Source organism: Pyrgilauda ruficollis, unplaced genomic scaffold, assembly GCF_017590135.1.
Source record: "Pyrgilauda ruficollis isolate IOZ18807 unplaced genomic scaffold, ASM1759013v1 scaffold3, whole genome shotgun sequence".
NCBI classification, from domain to species: Eukaryota; Metazoa; Chordata; class Aves; order Passeriformes; family Passeridae; genus Pyrgilauda; species Pyrgilauda ruficollis.
In genome coordinates this window covers 7,610,246-7,628,172 of record NW_024524377.1, presented here as the reverse complement: position 1 = coordinate 7,628,172, position 17,927 = coordinate 7,610,246, and the positions used below count along the sequence as shown (strand labels likewise).

The 17,927-nt window shown below is 42.9% G+C and overlaps 1 protein-coding gene across 12 annotated transcripts in view; it reads left to right on the top strand.

The window, feature by feature from the left end:
* KALRN (kalirin RhoGEF kinase) overlaps positions 1-17,927 on the top strand; it is a 472,671-nt gene that overhangs the window by 436,807 nt on the left and 17,937 nt on the right. For 8 of the 12 annotated variants that reach the window (XM_041473008.1, XM_041473009.1, XM_041473012.1 and 5 more), the window contains 5 exons: positions 302-473; positions 4,362-4,600; positions 5,462-5,709; positions 8,918-9,041; positions 10,384-10,443. In XM_041473008.1, the coding sequence (XP_041328942.1) occupies positions 302-473; positions 4,362-4,600; positions 5,462-5,709; positions 8,918-9,041; positions 10,384-10,443 (843 nt within the window). Of the gene's footprint in view, positions 1-301; positions 474-4,361; positions 4,601-4,654; positions 6,656-8,917; positions 9,042-10,383; positions 10,444-17,927 lie in introns of those variants that run through there. The other 4 variants (XM_041473010.1, XM_041473015.1, XM_041473016.1 and 1 more) reach the window with 4 other exon arrangements.

The window sequence follows — 17,927 nt, the reverse complement described above, 5'->3', positions numbered from 1 at the left end:
GTTCTATTTAGGGGTTTCAGTAAATTTAAAGCACACCAGTCAGGTCTGAGTTACTTAAAATAGAAGTTGTAATTCAAGACAAGGCAGGTGGATGTCTGGTACATCTGTCAGAGCTTTATTAAGCATCATATTTAAGATTTAGATCTATCTGGGTATATCTAGATGAGACAAATTCTTCTTATTATGATCTAACAGTTTCTTATTGCACTTAATTATTTTCAGGAACATTTCACAACAGTTTTAATTCTTGTGTAATGTTAGCTCGTGCTCCCTGTAAAATGCTTCCCTTGGCTTGTTTCAGATGAACTACCTTATCATTGAAGAAAATGTGGACAATGATCCCTGCAAGTTTGCTCTAATGAGCCGGGAAACATCAGAGAGAGTCATTTTGCAGGCAGCTAATCCAGAAATTCAACAAGCTTGGGTACAGGACATCAACCAAGTCCTGGACACACAACGAGATTTCCTAAATGGTACGTACATGCTCTTTGTTCTCTTTCCCAAACTGTAATGCTAAATGGGATTTAGAATCTTTATGTCCTTGTTTCCTCTGTGAGAAAATTACTGAGCCACTTCTGCATGTGTCAGTGGGCTCATGTTCCTCAGGTCCCTCTGGGGGTGGTGCTTTTGTTGGTGGTACTTCTGTACTGGGGTTTGCAGGGCTCTGTCACCTGTTGCTTTCCATTGTACAGTGAGATTTTAAATCTGAAGCCATCTCAAGATCATGATGAAGGCAGGTTGCCACTTTGTCTACACAGCATCTCTCATTTACTCAGACCTGGTTTATCCCCAGGAGCCTCCTGTTAGATCTTACTGTGTGCTACCAGCTGAGGATGTGAGGTGGGATGAAGGCTGCCCCACCATGCACCCCCCTACAGGTCCCAGCTTTGCAGGGCTGCAGCAAGAAACAGCAAGGAAACAAAGGCAAGGGCTTGTTTCTCCTAGGAACCATGGGAGCTGTGCATGAAAAGGGGCCGTTCCAAAGTATCAGCTTTGCTGTAGAAAAAGATCTGAGGTAGTCTGAAATAATATTTCTAATTAAAGCTATGTTTCAAAAAAAAAAAAAAAAACTCAAAAACCAGACACACAACCAACAAAAGTGTGTAATTTGAAAATACAGAGGAATCAAATTCAGTTAACAATTTTAGCTTCTTCCTGCTCCTGAGTGGATGAGGGTAAGAGAAGGGAATAAGACTAGAGAAAAAAATCTAAAAATAGTATCTCTTTTGTTTGTTTGGAAGCAACAAAGTAGCTCTGGATGCCTCCAAGATTGCTTTGCACTATTCATTTCATAACAGCTTATTTTATAGAGCTTATATTAGAGTTCTGTATTTAATAGCTTAATACATGTTCAATAATAAAACATATTTGCTTGAATCAAGATGTTTGGGCTTGGCACAATGTTAGGTTTTGTAATTTTTTGGGGGCAGGGTTTGTTATTTGGTTTTGTGAATTTTTTTCTTTTTTGCAAAATGGAAAGAGGTTCTTTCAGTTCACATCAAAGGTCCCCTTCTCTTTAGTGTGGAGGTTTTAAAAATTTTAATTCAGCTTAATTTTACTTTTCAGAAGTTAACTGGGAAGGGGTTACATGCAAAAGTTGTTTGTGACAGTTCAGAATCTGTGGCTGAGCTGAGAAGGGAAATATATTTCACCCATGATGACACAACTTGATACTGGGTTTTGTGACTTGGAATAGAAACAGCCTCATACAACCATGGCAAAATAATTCCTTAAATATACTGGTGAGATGAAGAGTCTAAGTGCTCCAGTTTGACCAGTTGGTACCAAAACTTGATGGGTTTATGACAGTGCAGTTTGCTTTGGAATTATTGGACTAAAAATAAGTTTCACTAACAGTTAGCTGCAGACTTTTTTTTAAAAGCCTTGTGAGAGCTTTGCAGGCACTAATGCAGGGGGTTTTGTCCCTCCATATCTTTCTTGCTTGTTCTTTTTATTTTTTAAGTATTCCATCTTCTCTTCACAGGACTTACTGCCCTGTGAGCCTCTTTTTCTACTGAGACATCTTCACAGCCCCTATTCAGCCTATCTTCTATGAAGCCAGTGAGCAATTTGATGGGTTAGGAACATAATCATCACTATCTCTAAAGCAAAAGTAAAAATAGATTTCTGTTAAAACACAAGCTTAAGGATTTACCTTAAAACTATAAATAAGATCCAAGAAAATTATACTGTATCCAGTAGAGCCTGTCCAGTCCAGAATATTTTAAGTGGCTTTTAGAATGTAATCTTATTGAGGCTGACTAATCTTTAAATATGTTCTTTAGCTTTGCATTTCATTAAAGCAGATGTTTGCTGTCCTTAAAGTCATATTAAATCCACACTGAGCCAATGCTGTGTAAACTTAATAACAAAATATTCCCCTTGAGTTCTGGCCCAAGCTGTCTCTGATTTTTCTCTCTTCACCAGGGAAGTCCTAAAGAGTCAGGGGCTATGTACGAAGCAAGGGATTTACATCCAAACTTCATTAATGTGAAAGTGTAATATTCAAGTTTTTCAATTTTTTTCCATGGAAAAGTAAAAGCTGCTAAACTTGAGAAACAGGCTGTGCATCAAATGATGGGCTGTTGTGACCATTCTTTAGGAAGCAAGCTGTAATGAAAGTCTGTCACTGCTGGACATGTTTCATAAGGAAAATGCCATCCATCTGTACTTTCTTTTTATCATGTTTTGTGGGGGGAATTTGAGAAAGAAAGAGAGAACATGCAAGTAGATGGACACTGACTTTTGCCAGAAGCTTCTAAGAATACTGACAGATGTTTAACAGGAGGCTGGAAGCCAGGCATCACTGTGATAGTTCATGGTGGAATTAGCAGTTAGAAATGGACACTCAGCTAAATACCCTATAAAAGTACTGAGTACAGTAGATTGTTTCAGGATAGATTGAGAAGTATCCCTTCAGATCTTACTGCTAGCTGCCTTGCAGCCTTATTTACTGTATACAGCAGAAAAATGTCACTGTCAAAATCATTGTCAAAGTTCTCCCCAGCCTTCCTTGCCCTCTGTTGCTGGTCTGCAGCAGGACCAAACCATTTTCAGCTGCAGCTGAGGTAAGCAAGTGAAACTGGCAGTCACTGTGGCATAAATACAATCTGCTTTTGTGACAAGGGTCAGGTTTTAGAGATAAGTAATCTTCCAGATTGCTACAGATCTGTGTCTGTGTCCTTTTGAAGAAAATGGTGGTCTGGCATCCTCCTTGATTTTTTTTTTTCCAGTCATTTGTTCTTTATTATGAAGTGATTTCTTGAGTTGTCCTGCCTTTCTCTGGAAGGGAAATGCTAGAAAGTGTGCAGTATGGTGCTGAGCTTTTCTGTTTTTCTTTCCTTTTCATTTTGTTGGGAAAGACATTCCTTCTGTTGTGGTTCCCTGGTGGGGCTGATGCTGTGACATTGTGTCCTCTGTCTGCCTCTTGCTAGACTAGTCTCTCTGCATTCCAGTAGATTTAGTCTGATGCATGTACACAGCATTAACTGACTATAAATCATCGGTTAAAGCCACATGACATGTAAAAAACCAAGCCCATAGGTCTGGGGCTGGTAGCCTGAGCCCAGCAAATCTGCTCACTGTGAGTCCCAGCCCTGATCCCTTCTCCTCCAAACATAACAGATTATTTCTTTATGATCTGGAATTTTTTTCCTTCCATTTCCCAGTGCAAGCTTTCTCCATTACTATAAAATCTACTCTCACAAGCAGACTTTATTTTTTATAGCTTATGAAGCTGTTTAGTGTTGCCTGTTGGGTGTTTTCTGGAGAGGTTTGGACTGCTGGGATTAATGTCTTGGTGCCATCTATACTTCCAGCAGTTTCCTTGAATCAAAGCTGTTCATGTAGAAAGCACATTGAGAGACAAGTTGCAGTGCATCACATCCAAAGAGTATTTAATAGTCACACTTTCTTGGCAATATGCAAATGAGACTTAGAGGTCTTGACCTGTGTTTTCTGATGTTAGCAAAATTCACTGCAAATGTGCTGTGCACCCCTTAGTCAGGCTTGCATTTATTTTGACTACAGGATGTGATTAATTTGTGTGATTGCAAAGAAAATGAATGCAATTATGTATGCTGTAAATGGCAAACATTTTAGCATACTTGTTGTGTACATTAGAGAAGCTGTGAACATCAGCATGGAGTCTTGTGTTCAGCTCATGCACAGCAAGTGTAAAGTGCTTTTGTCTTGTCTAGCCATGAACGCGCCATGTGCATCCATGAGCGGCATCTCCTGTTCCTGTTTGGTTTGCAGCGTATGAGTCTGTTCTCTTTGAACTATCCCACCTGTTGGAACACCTCTGCAGCCCCTGGCAAGGCTGTTGGGAGCAGGTGGCTGACTCCTGTCCTCTCTTGCAGCGCTGCAGTCGCCCATCGAGTACCAGCGCAAGGAGAACAGCTCGGCGGTGCTGCGGCCCCAGGCTGGCAGGGTCCCTCAGCCCAACACCCGGCCCCATTCCTCTATTCCAGTAGGGTCTGAGAAGCCTTTGAAGGCTACAAGCCGTAACCCATCTCTCCCACCCCTGAAGATATCTACCTCCAATGGCAGCACAGGGTATGAGCACTCACAGCCTGGAGACAAGTATGAACAAAGCAAGGTACTGAGCTCATCTAATAAAACATGATCTCACAACCCGTTTCTTGTACCACAGGTGATCCATGATGTTATCTTTAATTAGCAGCTAACCAGGTCAACAGGAATCAACATACTGAAGCAATGGGGTAACATGTGATTTGGGATTAAACAGCTCATGCAAAAGCCCTGGCATCCACATGGATGACGCTTCATCTGGGAAACAGAGACAGAGCCTGATCCTTAAGCACTGATCTCGATGTTTTTCAGGGCACTGTGCTTGCAGATCTGGTGAACTAGATATCCATTTCCAGTACTGGCAGAAGTAATATTCAGTCTTCTCTGATAACCATTAACCACCTATTCCTGAAAAAGTCTGTGGTAGGGAAGAGCTTAGACCTTTTCCCGTGTAACAGCTCGCAGGGTGCCGCTAAAGGTATAATTCAGGCACCTGTGCGCTGCACACAAACCACCAAAGAGTCAGTGGCCACCAACCTGTTTGGACCCTGCTACTTTCTGAGGCTGAGCAAAGCTGCTTTCCATCTGACCTATATTTAACTGTGAGTATTCACTCAGCTTCATTTGTCTCTGTCCCCGTTTGGCTCAGCACAGCCCATTCATCTGTGACACCCCCCCAGATGAGAACACCCAGGGACGCAATCGTTAGCAGCTTTGAAGTCTGATGTGAAATAGGAGACTGGTTTGTATTAGGTTACTGCCACCCTTCAGATCTCTAAAATCCTTTTCTGCCAATGTGAACTTCCAAGTGTTTTGTGTCCTTTTCCCTGGTCCGGTTAGGCTGGACATGAAGTAGTGGGATTGCTGCCAGAAAGGGCAGGTTCCTCCGCGCCGGCCGCTCACCGGTTTGTGTTGTGTCCGTTTGCAGACTGATTTGGGAGGGTGCAATGGGACCTCTTCCATGGTGGTGATTAAAGATTACTATGCACTGAAGGAGGATGAGATCTGTGTGAATCAAGGAGAGGTGGTTCAGATCCTTGCTATCAACCAGCAGAACATGTTCCTGGTGTACCAGCCTGCAAACGACCACTCTCCAGCTGCTGAAGGATGGATCCCTGGCAGTATCTTGGCTCCCCTCCCTAAATCCACTACAGATAATAGCGATGGAAGCATCAAGTAAGTGCCCTATTGGCTTCGCTGGGAGCACTATGTGGATTTTTTGAGGAAAATAAAATAAATGAATAAAAATAAACAAACCCAAATGGTAGGGAAATCCTGCTGATTTTTATCCACAGTGCCATTGGAACAAGCTGAGTGGTCAATCCGCAGCGTCGGGCAGCCATGGTGGATAGCTCGGGTTTTGCTTATTTTCATTTTGTGGGATTTTGTTTATACTTTGGAGAGAAATAAAACCATAGACGGTTAAAGATATGCTTTACGTGACACCATTTTACACCAACATGGACCTGCTTGGACTGGACTTATATTTATGTTGTATTGAGTTACTAATCTATATATTGGTTATAACAGCATCTAGATTAAAAAAAAACAAACACAAAAATCCAGGCTCTGTATTGGACTGAGGTTTGCTTCTCAAGGAGGAGAGATTTTGTTGTCTATGGCAATTTCCTTGTACAGCTTGTATCTTCTTTTTTTTTCTTTTGTTTTGTTTTTTTTTTCTGTTTGCAGTATCTTTTGTAATATATTTTTTTGTTTGCAAGGCCCCCATCCAAGTACATTCCTGTAAAAAGTATTTTGCACTATTTAAAAAAAAAAGAAACAAACTCACATTGATGAAGTCAGGTTGTGCAATATAATGAATAGTCGCAATGTTCATCATTGTACCTGTAATGTAACTAATTTTAAATGTACTATTTTAAATATGTAAAATAAATTTTCACTATGAGCATGTTTTAATGAGGTAAAAGAATTAGTTTGACCCTTATTTTTTTGTTTGATTTTGTTTTATTTTGATTTTAATTTTGTTTATAATATTTTGTTGTTTATTTAACAAATGTGTGGATATATATTTTTCTTTTCTGATTTTTAGAAATTTGTCAGTCTGAAATGACTAATGCAAGGAAGTGGTTTTTTGGTATTAAATACAGAAGGTACAACCCTCTTTTCAGTAATACCTGTTGATTTCTTTTAACATCTAAAATGACTAGATGGTAATGCATGATGTATGCTACAAATTGTGTTACCTTACACAAATACCTCAAGGCGCAGAATTGAACACAAGGAAGGATTTTGTGACAGATCCACTAAAAATAATAACTTGATCTCTGCTGCCGTTTCAGTTAAGAGAAATGATGACTTTACCTGTCAGTCAGTAATGAATGCTACCTGGAATTGCATGTTAAGCCAAAGGAATTGCTTGGCACATCTCTTGCACATCCGCCACGGCCATTCCCGGGTTCCTCTCTAGCCACAATTTGCAACCACGTGCCCTTAGAATCATCCACGGTACCAGACTCCTGGTGAAGACTGATTTCATGGCAGCTGTACAGTAAAATTCTGCATCAAATTCTCTAGGCAGATGAATTTTGGCCAGGAAGGTGTAGCAAAACTGAAAGACACATGAATTGCACTTTTTTCTTTCTCACTGCAGTGAGATTTAAAGTCCTAGACATTTTTTTCAGATTCAAACAGCTAAAACAACCCTGAAAACAAAAAGATGCTTCAATAATAGGAGTCCTATGAATAAAAAAAAACCTGGAGCTGTGCTATCTTCAACCCTATCTGGACTGTCAGATCACAGTGACTACTTAGTTTAAGTAATAAAACTGTTCTTCTGTGACAAATACTGTACACAAAATATACGGTCAATCCAGCAGTGTTGGCACCATGAATTATTCACCTATGCTCATTGTATAGATCAGGGAGCCTCATCTGCCAGGTTCTTGCTGCTTATATATCCTAAAGGAAAACAAAACAGTCCTGAAGTGTTGGATAACTTCCCCTGCCGTGCAGTTCACGTTTGGATCTTGTGCAGAAACGCCCAAAGACCAGTCAGCACTTAGTGCCTGTCTGAGCTGTGCAGGGTGCTCTCAGACTGCCCTTACAGGCTGAGTTAGTGCACACTCTAATCCTGGTTGCAAAAACAGTTGTCATGACCCACTTCAGTCTTGTGGCTGTGGCAGGGTTTGCTTGTTCTTTAACAGAGCTATTGAACAGCTCCCGTCAGTGCTGAGGGAAAAGCAGGAAGCGCGTAGGAGGCAGACGCAGTGTTCATGGGGGAGTGTCGGCTGTGTGGGGCATCCTTTGGGTCCTGCCTTGCTAACATACTGCGTTTTATTGGCATCACAGGTGATCCCTGGATTTCATACAACTTCCTTTGTAAAATGTATCAAGGTACTGTAGACGTGACATGTGCCAAACATTGGGCTTAAACATGCAAATCAAATTTGCATGACTTAAAGGTGGGCAGATGCTTTGAACCTGGATCCCAGCTCATCACACTGCTGTTTTGAGAGCTTTATGCTTTGGACAACATACCCCTCCCCAAATTCCCCCTCAACCTGTCCACTATTTTAACCAAATGAAACCCATATCAAGAACTGTTTTGATTTTTTTCTTATATCTGCTTTGATATGCAATTCTCTTGTCAATGCAGCATTGCTCTTACAAAGGTTGATATTGGTCTTTTTTAATTTTTTTTCCAAGAATGAGGTCATAGGAGCAGTAATAAAGGGTGAAAAATTTACTGGAAATGGTGCCTGCTGTAATGCTAGCCAAAACCCATGGCTGACTGATGTCCTCTTTAACTGGATTGGCAAAGTCAAATCGGAAATTCTTGGTCTTGAGAGACACAGCAGAGCTTGTCATTCTAGGAAATTACTTATCTCTTGGAAAATTAATAACACAGCTCCTATTTATTGAGCTGTTTGTGTTCTGAGCAACATGTAGTGAGCAAAAACTTGAATTTCTTTTTTTTAAAAGTTTGTTATACTGAGTAATCTATTAGGATCATTCTTACATATTTATATTTGTTACACTACTTTCAACCAATGAGACTAAGGACCAGGTTGGTCTTTAAAATGTAGCAAAATTAAAATAAATTTGTATTTGTGGCAATGCAAGACAAACTCCCTGAAACCAGATGACCAACTTTGAGTTGCCTGTGCTTCTATCATGGACATTTTTTTCCTGCTCCATGCATTTAAACAGCAAGTGTGGCACAACATCTGCTTTGCAGAACTCTTTGGTTTGGTTTTTAACTTCAGCTCTCATTGCTGAGATTGAGACAGGCATATTGCCTGCCGGTGGCTTTCACCTTCTAGGGAATTGCAGTAATTGCAAATGTGGATGCTGGTTCCCCTTTCCAAAACCTTTCTTCCTGCTCTGATTTGCCATTTGATTGCTGCGTTTTTTGGTACAACAGGAAGTCATGTTCATGGCATACCCTGCGCATGAGAAAGCGGGCGGAAAAGGAGAGCAGTGGCAAAAATGAAGCCAATGGGCCACGTAAATCCAAGGATATTCTGGGGAACAAAGTCTCTGTTAAAGTGAGTAAGGCCATCTGAAAGCTCTGTGCTGCTCTCCTGCTTCCCATCCTTTCCACCCCCTGTAGCATCCTCTCCTGAGAGAGGGAGGGGGCGGCAATTTTGAGTTTGGTTTTGGTTTTTTTGTTGTTTTGGTTTGGTTTTTTGTTTTGGTTTTTTTTTCAACGTCAGTTCTCTTTTTTTTTTGGTCTTTTTTTGTAGTATCCATTTTAGCAGGATTTTTGCATGCAAGATAAAATGCAGTTTTTGTTTTTTGTTTTCTTTTTCCTGGCATCCCACACGCAAGTAAGTAATCCTCATTAAGAAACCCAACTATATACATGGTTAAATAACTTAAAATTGGGACACTAGTGATTTACTGACCTCTGATCTACTTCATCAGAGCAGCTGCAGCAGTGAGAAAGCCACTGGGTGAACCAGTGGCCTTGTTGATGAGTTTTCTTTAGGTCAATATTTCACCAGATGTTAAGATAAAGGGTTCTCAGCCTGGGGATTCTTAAGGTTTTTGGTCTAGAGAGATGGTCTCAATGACCTTTTTCTTTCCATGTTATCAGACAGGGCAGAGATGCTGACTGTCTTGCCAGGAGAAGGTCTCGTGTGTGTGTCTGTGTGTGTGTCTGTGTGTGTCTGTGTGTCTGCGTCTCTCTCTCTTTCTCTGAGATCTCCCAGTATGGAAAAGTTTGAGAACTGTGGGGTTAAGCTCCATCTTCTGCTCTGGGTGCCTGACTACTGTGCTCCAACTCAGAGGATCCACCCCTATAAACCGACCATGAGGCCTGCTCAGGACTAGTCTGGGGCTTTCCCTCCCAGCAGAGGCAAGCAAACACTTGTTGTGATTTTGACACAACCAAAGCCCAGCCTTGATGCAGGAAAGCACTTGAGCATGTCCTTTGGATCCACCCCTCTCTAGGAGAGTCCATGATGAAGTGTTTTCCTTTGCAGAGGCTTTCTGTCTTACAAGCCTGGTGCAATAGCCCTGGCATGTGCAAAGGGAGGAGCCCTGACACTGCATCCCGGGCGTCCCGGCACCCTCCGGATGAGGAAGGACTGGGTCCGAGGGAAGAGGCTGATCCAGCATGGTGGCACAGCTCTTCCTTCTCTTGCTTCCTCCTTGTTTTCACCACCTGAATGAATTGCAGAATCACTGCTGCTTCTCTGGCAAAAGCATGTCTTTGCCTTTGCTTCCCTTGTTTTGTTGTCAGTTTGTTTTTTGTTTGTGTTTCAGGAGCATTTTCCCTACCGTTACCCATTTCCATGCTGCTCACAATGGTGCTGTTCTGCCCTGACTAACCAATCTCTTTTCTAATCTCTTGTTTTCTTTCTTCTCTTCATGCTGCCAAACAAGGAGACAAACAGCTCAGAGGAATCAGAGTGTGATGACCTTGACCCCAATACTAGTATGGAGGTAGAGACAATCATCCCTGTGATTATTTTTTCCCAAAAAAGTGTGTCTGTTTTGAAATGCCTTTGCTGCAAGAGGCGTTGGTGGGTCTGTATTGCTTGCAGATGTGTGTGCCAATTTAGTGTGAGTCACAAAAAGTGTCAGTTCTGGTTTTGCCAAGCCTTGAACTGGAGTTTGGCCTTCTTTTGTAGTGGGAGCTCAGTAACAAGCTCCTACTGAGCTGGAGGCTCTCATAGCCGCCCTCAGTCTCTGCTTCCCATTTGAGACCTCAATCCAACAATAATGCAAGTGTGTCAGCTGCTGATAAATGTAGCATCTTTCTATATTAAAAACACCCTTTGCCCTGTCAATATACACTTGAGCTGCCAGTCAGGCCAAATATTGTTGTACCACAACCAGCACTTTGTCTAGAAAATCAGAAAATACAACGTTTCCCTTTTCTCTTAGCAGAGTGGGAATTGCATTTCTGTCAAAGTACTGAAGGAGAGTGGTAAAACCAGTTTTGTGAATGTACCAGTGTCTCAGGGAAGGCTGATGCAGATCGGTGGACCCAAATTATGCTCCATTATGCCACTGTTTTTCCATTGTGAAACCACCAGTTCTAGTGGAGTGCCTTGTTGAGAGAGCCTAAGAGGGCTTAAAATCATGAAGAGCTATGTGTCTGATTCTCCTCAATTAGATCTAGCAGGATCTTTTTTGTTGTTTTTTTTTTCCTCCTGTTTACAGTGACCACACAAAGCATTTCTTTACATTTTTCCAAGGCTGAAAGAGATTCCTGTTGAAACAGGCAAGGACATGGTTCAGAGAGATGGTGATTTTGTGGTGATGACAGGACAGGTCACTGGAGAACAGAGATATTTGTGTCCTAGCAGATCTCCCGGATGCTGTCAGCCAGGCTGCACTATAAACATCCTGCAAAAGAAAGCTGATCTTCCTCCTGAAGGGAAAATAAAAAGAGGGAGAAGTGTATTGAGGTGCACCACTTAGGCAGTTAACCTGCTTTTATTTAAGAAAGCTTGCTTTTATTTTAATTGTGTTGGGATGTGTACAAAAGGAAAGCTTTTGACCCAGCTGACATCCTGGAGATTGAATGGTCCTCACCTCTAAAGCTGCATTATTCTCAGGAGTGTGTTTACATTTTCAAAGAGTGTTTTGCCAGTCACAGGTAATATCTGCAAGGGTATTTGTTATAAGGCAGTACCCATTATTACACAGATGTCTGTGTAATTTTCATTCACTGAAAATTGTCCTGTGGACCAACAGGTGGCTGAGACAAGGGTGATTGTGCAGAGCTGGGTGAAAATCACCATTCTTTTGCAGAGGATTTCTGTGGTTTGACTTTGTTCAACAGGAGGAAAACCAGATGGTTTAGAATTTCCAGTGGGAGGTGTCTGAATCCTTGCCTTGTCAGCATTTCTAGTCTTTCTGATGGCTTGATTTGGGTTTTTAACATGGTACCGTCTACTGTTCTGAAATTCAGGAGAAAAAAAAGCCTTTCTGTTTAAACCAGAAGACACCAATGTGAAGTCTCAGCTATGGTATCAATCTGCTATTGGGGGAGTAACTGTGTGCCTTCTGTGTGACTATTTACACTCAAAAAGCCCCGTCCTGCATCTCCCAGGTCACTTACTGGAGCTGACAGTGCCACTGCACTGCAGTCCTCAGAAGCCACAGTATTCTCATGGCTTGGAAAGCTCAAGTTTGCTTCTGGCAAAACTCTGTGGCCAAGCAAATATTTAAAATGGCAGAGAAAGAGAAAATAAGAGAACAATTGTGGGGTGACTTATTAAGGTCACACTGCCCTGCAAGGAGCAGCACAGCCCTTGCTTTGTGATGATTTTAGTACATCTGCGGCCAGCTTTGAGTGTGGTCATCTCACTGGTCTGGCTAAGAAATACTGGGAGGAAGGGATTGCTGATTTATTTAGTATAAACTAAATAAAGTCATCTGGAGGGAGCAGAGCAAGGGCAGGCTCATAAAATGCTGGTGAAGCCCTAGAAGAGGCCATGGGGGAGACTGGTCTGTAAAGGTCTGAGGTGTTCACCTACTGGAAGCCACGACTGCTCTTCCTTTTTCTTCATTATGAGTGTTTTGATTCTCCTTTCCAAACACGTCAAAATAAATGGGCCACACTATAGTCCAGGAGGCCAAAGCCTTTTCTCATTAAATCAGAGGCAAAACCAGCTAATTCCAACACCAGAGCATGATTCAGGGCTTCATAAATCTTCTAGGCCTCGTGTGCTGGGCTCAGATAACTTAGAGAGCTGTGCTACCCCTCCAGCCCAACCTGTGTGTGCAGTGAACATCTCCATCTCACCTGGTTTTGCTTTCCCTGCTCTGTGTGGAATGTCCACTGGTGAGTTCCCAGGGCAGCTGGAGACAACGTGACAGCCCAAGGAGAGGGAACACCTTGTCCTCACAGCTGGCCAGGCTCGTGAGGGGTTTTATAGATGCTGGGAGTGGTGACAGAAGAGCTGTGTCCTGGCCAGCAGCACTCAGAGGTGCCTTCCCTGTGTCATTAAGGTGGAGTCGTCACTGCAGCCTGGTAACAACAGGGCCACTCACCTGGCTTCTTGTATGGGACTGTCACCCCTGACATCCCTCTTCTTCCCATCGTGCACGAGAACATGCACCCAGTGCTGCAACAGATAGAGCAGTCTCTAAATGCAAAGCAGACATATTAATTACCTGGAAATGTGGGTGCAATTTAGCTCCACCCTACTTCCTGCACAATAAGTTAGTGAGGTGGTCAGAGTACCCACGAAGTCCCACAGCTACTGTGGCCTTTCAGATCTGGCTTTGTTTGCTTCTTATGAAATACCACAGTGGGTTCCATTCAGTAGATTACAGGTTTCTGGAAGTACTTTGCCTTTGTTTCAAGGGAACACAAAGACAGAAAGAAATGTGGAAAACATACATTGTGAGAGCAGGAAACAAATTCTGGTTGACTGTTTAAAAGAGCTAAAATTCCACTACTGGGTTTCCACTACTGGCATCTCTTGGTGACTGTTTTTTTCCCTCTTTCTTTATTAATATGTAATGAAAGTGCATAAAAATGGAAATGAAATTTGATTTTTCCCCCTCCTAGTTTTCTGCTTTGTGCTGTAGTTTCATAAAGCAGAAGGCACGAAGTCACCCATTAAGTATGTGAGTAGGAGCGGGCACTTAAGGGTCACGTGTAGCCACGTGAGTGACAGGAGTAACCTGCACTTAAGGATGATCAGAGACTCTCTTTCCACATGTCTGTAGTTAACTGCACAGGGACAGGCAACTCCACTTCTGGGAAGATGTAAGCCCTTGTGAATCAGTATCCACACTCATGTCTGGGGTCCTGGACAGTGACACAACTAATTGTCCTACAATTCTTTATTGTAACATCTCATGGGGTTGCAGTATTGCTGAAGGGGTCACAAGGCAGCTGTGCTGATGCCACCAGGATACCTCTCTTGTCTAAGGGAATGTTCTTCCAGCAGTCAGAAGATCTGACTGAGCTAAACCTCACTAAATCCAGCAGCAGCTCCTCCCAGCTTTGGGTGGACCTCAGGTGCAGGGTTCTGACACGGCTCCATATGTTTGCACAACTCCAGCTGCAGTGTTACAAGTGCTGTTGGTGACACACATCTGTCACTGAGCTCTGGTGTCTGTTCCAGTGTCTCTGCTGTGCAAAGCAGAGATGAAAGCCAAGGCAAGTCACTGGAAGTTCCATCATCAGATTAGTGAGCTGAGCTGTTGCCAAGGTACGTACGTTGGCCTTCCTAATCTGTTTTTTCCAGTTGTAACATTTTAGCATGTCAAGAACTACTCAGAGACACTTAGACCAGGATAAGCACTAGGAAACATACACTGTGGAAGAAATACTGTGTTAGCACCCCACAGTCCACGTGGTTGACTAAGTAATGTTTTGGTGGATACAGCACTGGCTCCAAGACACCACTCAGCTCAGGCCAAGAATTCCCAAGTGCTTTCAAGATTTCGTTTCCCTCTCCTGAACGAAGCTGCAAAGGCATCCCCCATCCCTGACAAAACGCTGATGTCATGGGATGCTTCATTAAATGCCATTTTAATTTTGCCCTTTGGTAGCCTCCATCCCTCTGTGGTGGAATCCTTATCTGCTCATTTTATCAAGAAATTTCTCTAGTTAATTTGTTTCATTTTTTCGGTGGAGGGGAGGCGGGTGGCACTGTGAGCCTGTCACCCTGAAGGTCTCAAAGTAAAGTGGACCTAGGCAGAGATGGGTGGTAAGTATTTTCCTAAAGATTAGAGTTTACCTAATTTCTCTCCAATTAATTTCATTTTTTTTCAGAGAATCGTGATTTTTGGTTTTGAGTGAGGTAGCAAGGAACATGCTGCTCACTCTGCTACCAGTATGAGCAAATGTGTCAGTATTGTGTTTTAACTCAGTGACCAAGAGGTGCCATGAAATGGTTTACAAAATACTCAGCTGCTTGTCTTGGAGTGAACATGCCCTCTGCTGTTTAGGTGAAGCACTGACCTTGTTACAGAGGGCTTGGTTTGCAAGACTAGGATTCTTATGCTTTGGGGAAAAAGTAATACTCTCACTCCTGGTTTTGATATGTTCCCTTATAATGGGATTAAAACGTGGCACTGGAAAAATCTAGGCATCTGCTGGGCACTTCTGTGCACTGTGTGTCTGGGCTGGGTGTAATCCCTCCAAGGAAGTGGGGTAGGCATGGCAAGGACACCCCTGCACTGGAGAAACAAACCCTGGCCAAGGTGAGAACCCTCTCAGGCAGCCAAGCTGTGTTTGCAGAGCGTTTTGGGACTGCCACTGGCGTGGCAGGATGGCTTCTCCCTCCCCACCAGATAAAGCATGTGTGCACAAGTGAAAGATAAGATTGTGCTAAGAATTAGGGCAGTTAGAGTCACTTTGCAAATGGGCTTTGCAGCTACTGATGCAGATGCCTTTCTATCGTTATAACATAAGCTTAACAGACCAGGAAAAATACTGCAAAATACTGAGTTTCTGGAGAAGCACCCCTGCTACTTTTCTAAAGCTTGACTGTTAAGTTACACTTAATTGACCTAGATGTAAGTGACTTAGATCCCTGCAGGTCCCCAAAGGCATTCAAGTATGTGCCTTATGTGCCTTTCTTGGTCTGAGCCCTGAAACAGCACAGGCTGGAACAGGGAGAAGCAAGATCTATTCATGGCTTTTTATTGAATAGCCCTGACCTGTTCTCCCATTCCTTTATCTCACCCCCCTCCTTCCAGCTGCCTGGCTTTTCCTGGTCAGTGTTAGACCCGACATTACTTGAGCAGAGGCCATTTCATGTTCTGCCTTTTGTTACTTTGCATAGGATTTCCATTTTCAGCTGTCACTGTATGGGAAACAAACTCTCCTGGCCACAGAGGGGAGAAACTTTAACTTGCTCTGGGCCACGCAACAGGTATTTCATCCAATTAAAAAAAAAAACAAAAAAAACAAAAAAACAAAACTACCTCATCTTAATTAAAATTATGTTTCAAGAAAAAAGTGCATATCTGTGTTTCTCACATGCAGTGCAGACTGAGTTTGATCCCCTTAGGGTTTGTGTTTGCATGTCAGTGGACTGACACTGAAAATGGAGTGAGAAGCTCTTGTGCTGGGTGGTTCCATCCCCGTGAGTTTGTCCTCTCACAGCCAGACTGGTAGCCACTCTGGTGCAGGAGGTTTGTGCTGGGATTTCTTCAGTTTGCCCTTTTCAGCATGAGACCCTGGCCACCTTCCCCTGCTCAAGGCTGCTGTGGCCACAGGTGCTCATCTGGGGGCTGGGCTGTGAGATCCTCATTCAAACTGCTGCAGAATGAGGGGGCAAGTGTGTCCATGAGGGGATTCAGCCCTGGCACCAGAGGAGGCTGTGAGGAGAAGCAACACATGAGCTCCCATCCTCTGAGGGCAGCGAGGACACGCTCTGGAACTCCCCTTCTCCACCCCTGGGGATTACAAACCTATTTGGAAAATGAAGAAATTGTCTACAAAGGTCTTGCACTTAATCTAGAAGGACTCTGTGGAGGCTGCCACCTCCTGCCATCCAGCCACAGCCCAGGAACCTGCAGGCAGAGGCAGCAGAACCCCAGGCCTGGGAGCAGATGTGTGAACCACCAAGCCACCCCTGCATGCAGATCTGGCTGTGAATCTTTGCCTTCCCATTTCTGCCCTTCTCGCCCCATCATTTGATGTCCTCCTTCAAAGCAGAAGAAAGCCCATTCCCTAATAAGGTGCTGTATTAAATCACTTAAATGTTCTCATGCAGACAGACTTTTATTTTTGTCTAAGCTTACAGCAGGCTAAAGCTGTGCTGTGGCTGGGGGGTGTTGTTAGGTACCACTTGATTAATTAACAGATGAAGTTTTGGTAAAGAAAATGTAAATTTTACCCACAGACTCTTCCAATAGTATGTTGCAGAGATAATTTTCTTTCTGCTATTCCCATGGTGAGGCAATTGGTAAGGCAATTATTATAAGTTATTGTACCTTGGAAGTCACAGAAATGTAGAATTATTTGTTTATAGGGATATCTATTGCATTCATCATTGTAGTTGCATCTTCTAATGAATCCTTTAGAGTAATAAAATTAATATAAAGTGTTAACTAGTGTTTCTTTCTTCTGATCCCTAATCCACAGGGATGGAGATCAGTGAATAATAAGGGAATTTAGTGTGTGCTGCAGGGAAGGAAAGGGAGAGCTTTGGAGAATGGATATTTCAGTTAAGCCAAACACCACAAAAATGAAGATGTATGTGCAAATGAGATGATGCCTGGGGTTACTCAGCTGAAAAGTAGATGGTGTCTGTGAGTGAAAGTGGCAAGCAATGGTTATCCACAAAACAGCTTTTTCTTCCTTTGCTGTGTTGTGTGAGAGATACAACTTAATCACTAAGATACATCTCTCTTTTTTTTTCACATGCACAGAGAGGACAGAGGATGTTTTCCATCCATTGTGGCACAATTTCTTCCTGTGTGCAGGGTCCAGGGGCTGTGTGTGGGTCCTGGAGCTGCTCCCCACACCCCTGGTCTGGCAGATCCATGTGCTGGTGGCAGTGCCCAGCTGCACCCTTCAGAGGGACTTTGTGCTTTCCACGTTATGCCTGGTTCATTTGGGCTTTGTGGTGGTGGTAGGGGAAAGCAGACCCTGAGGTCTCAGTGCTGGTATCAGAGCTTTGCCTGGGGCTGCAAAGAAAGGCTGTGAAACCAAAATGAACCTGAATGTGCCCAAATGCCTCCTTGAATGGCACCCTGAGCCATCGACCTTGGAAAACTATTTATAAAGCCAAAATGTAAATATAAATCTTGAAGATGTATCTACTTTATTTTGAAGGGTTATTGCTTCTGTTTTGTGGCCTGGTTTCTGAGCCTCTGCAAAAACCTCCTATCAGCTTTGGCAGGCCATGAATTAGGTCACTGCTTCATTGGCGTCTTCCAAAATAGCTCTGAAATAAATAGCAACAGAAATATTTAAGGTGAGATAAACCACATTGGTGTTTATG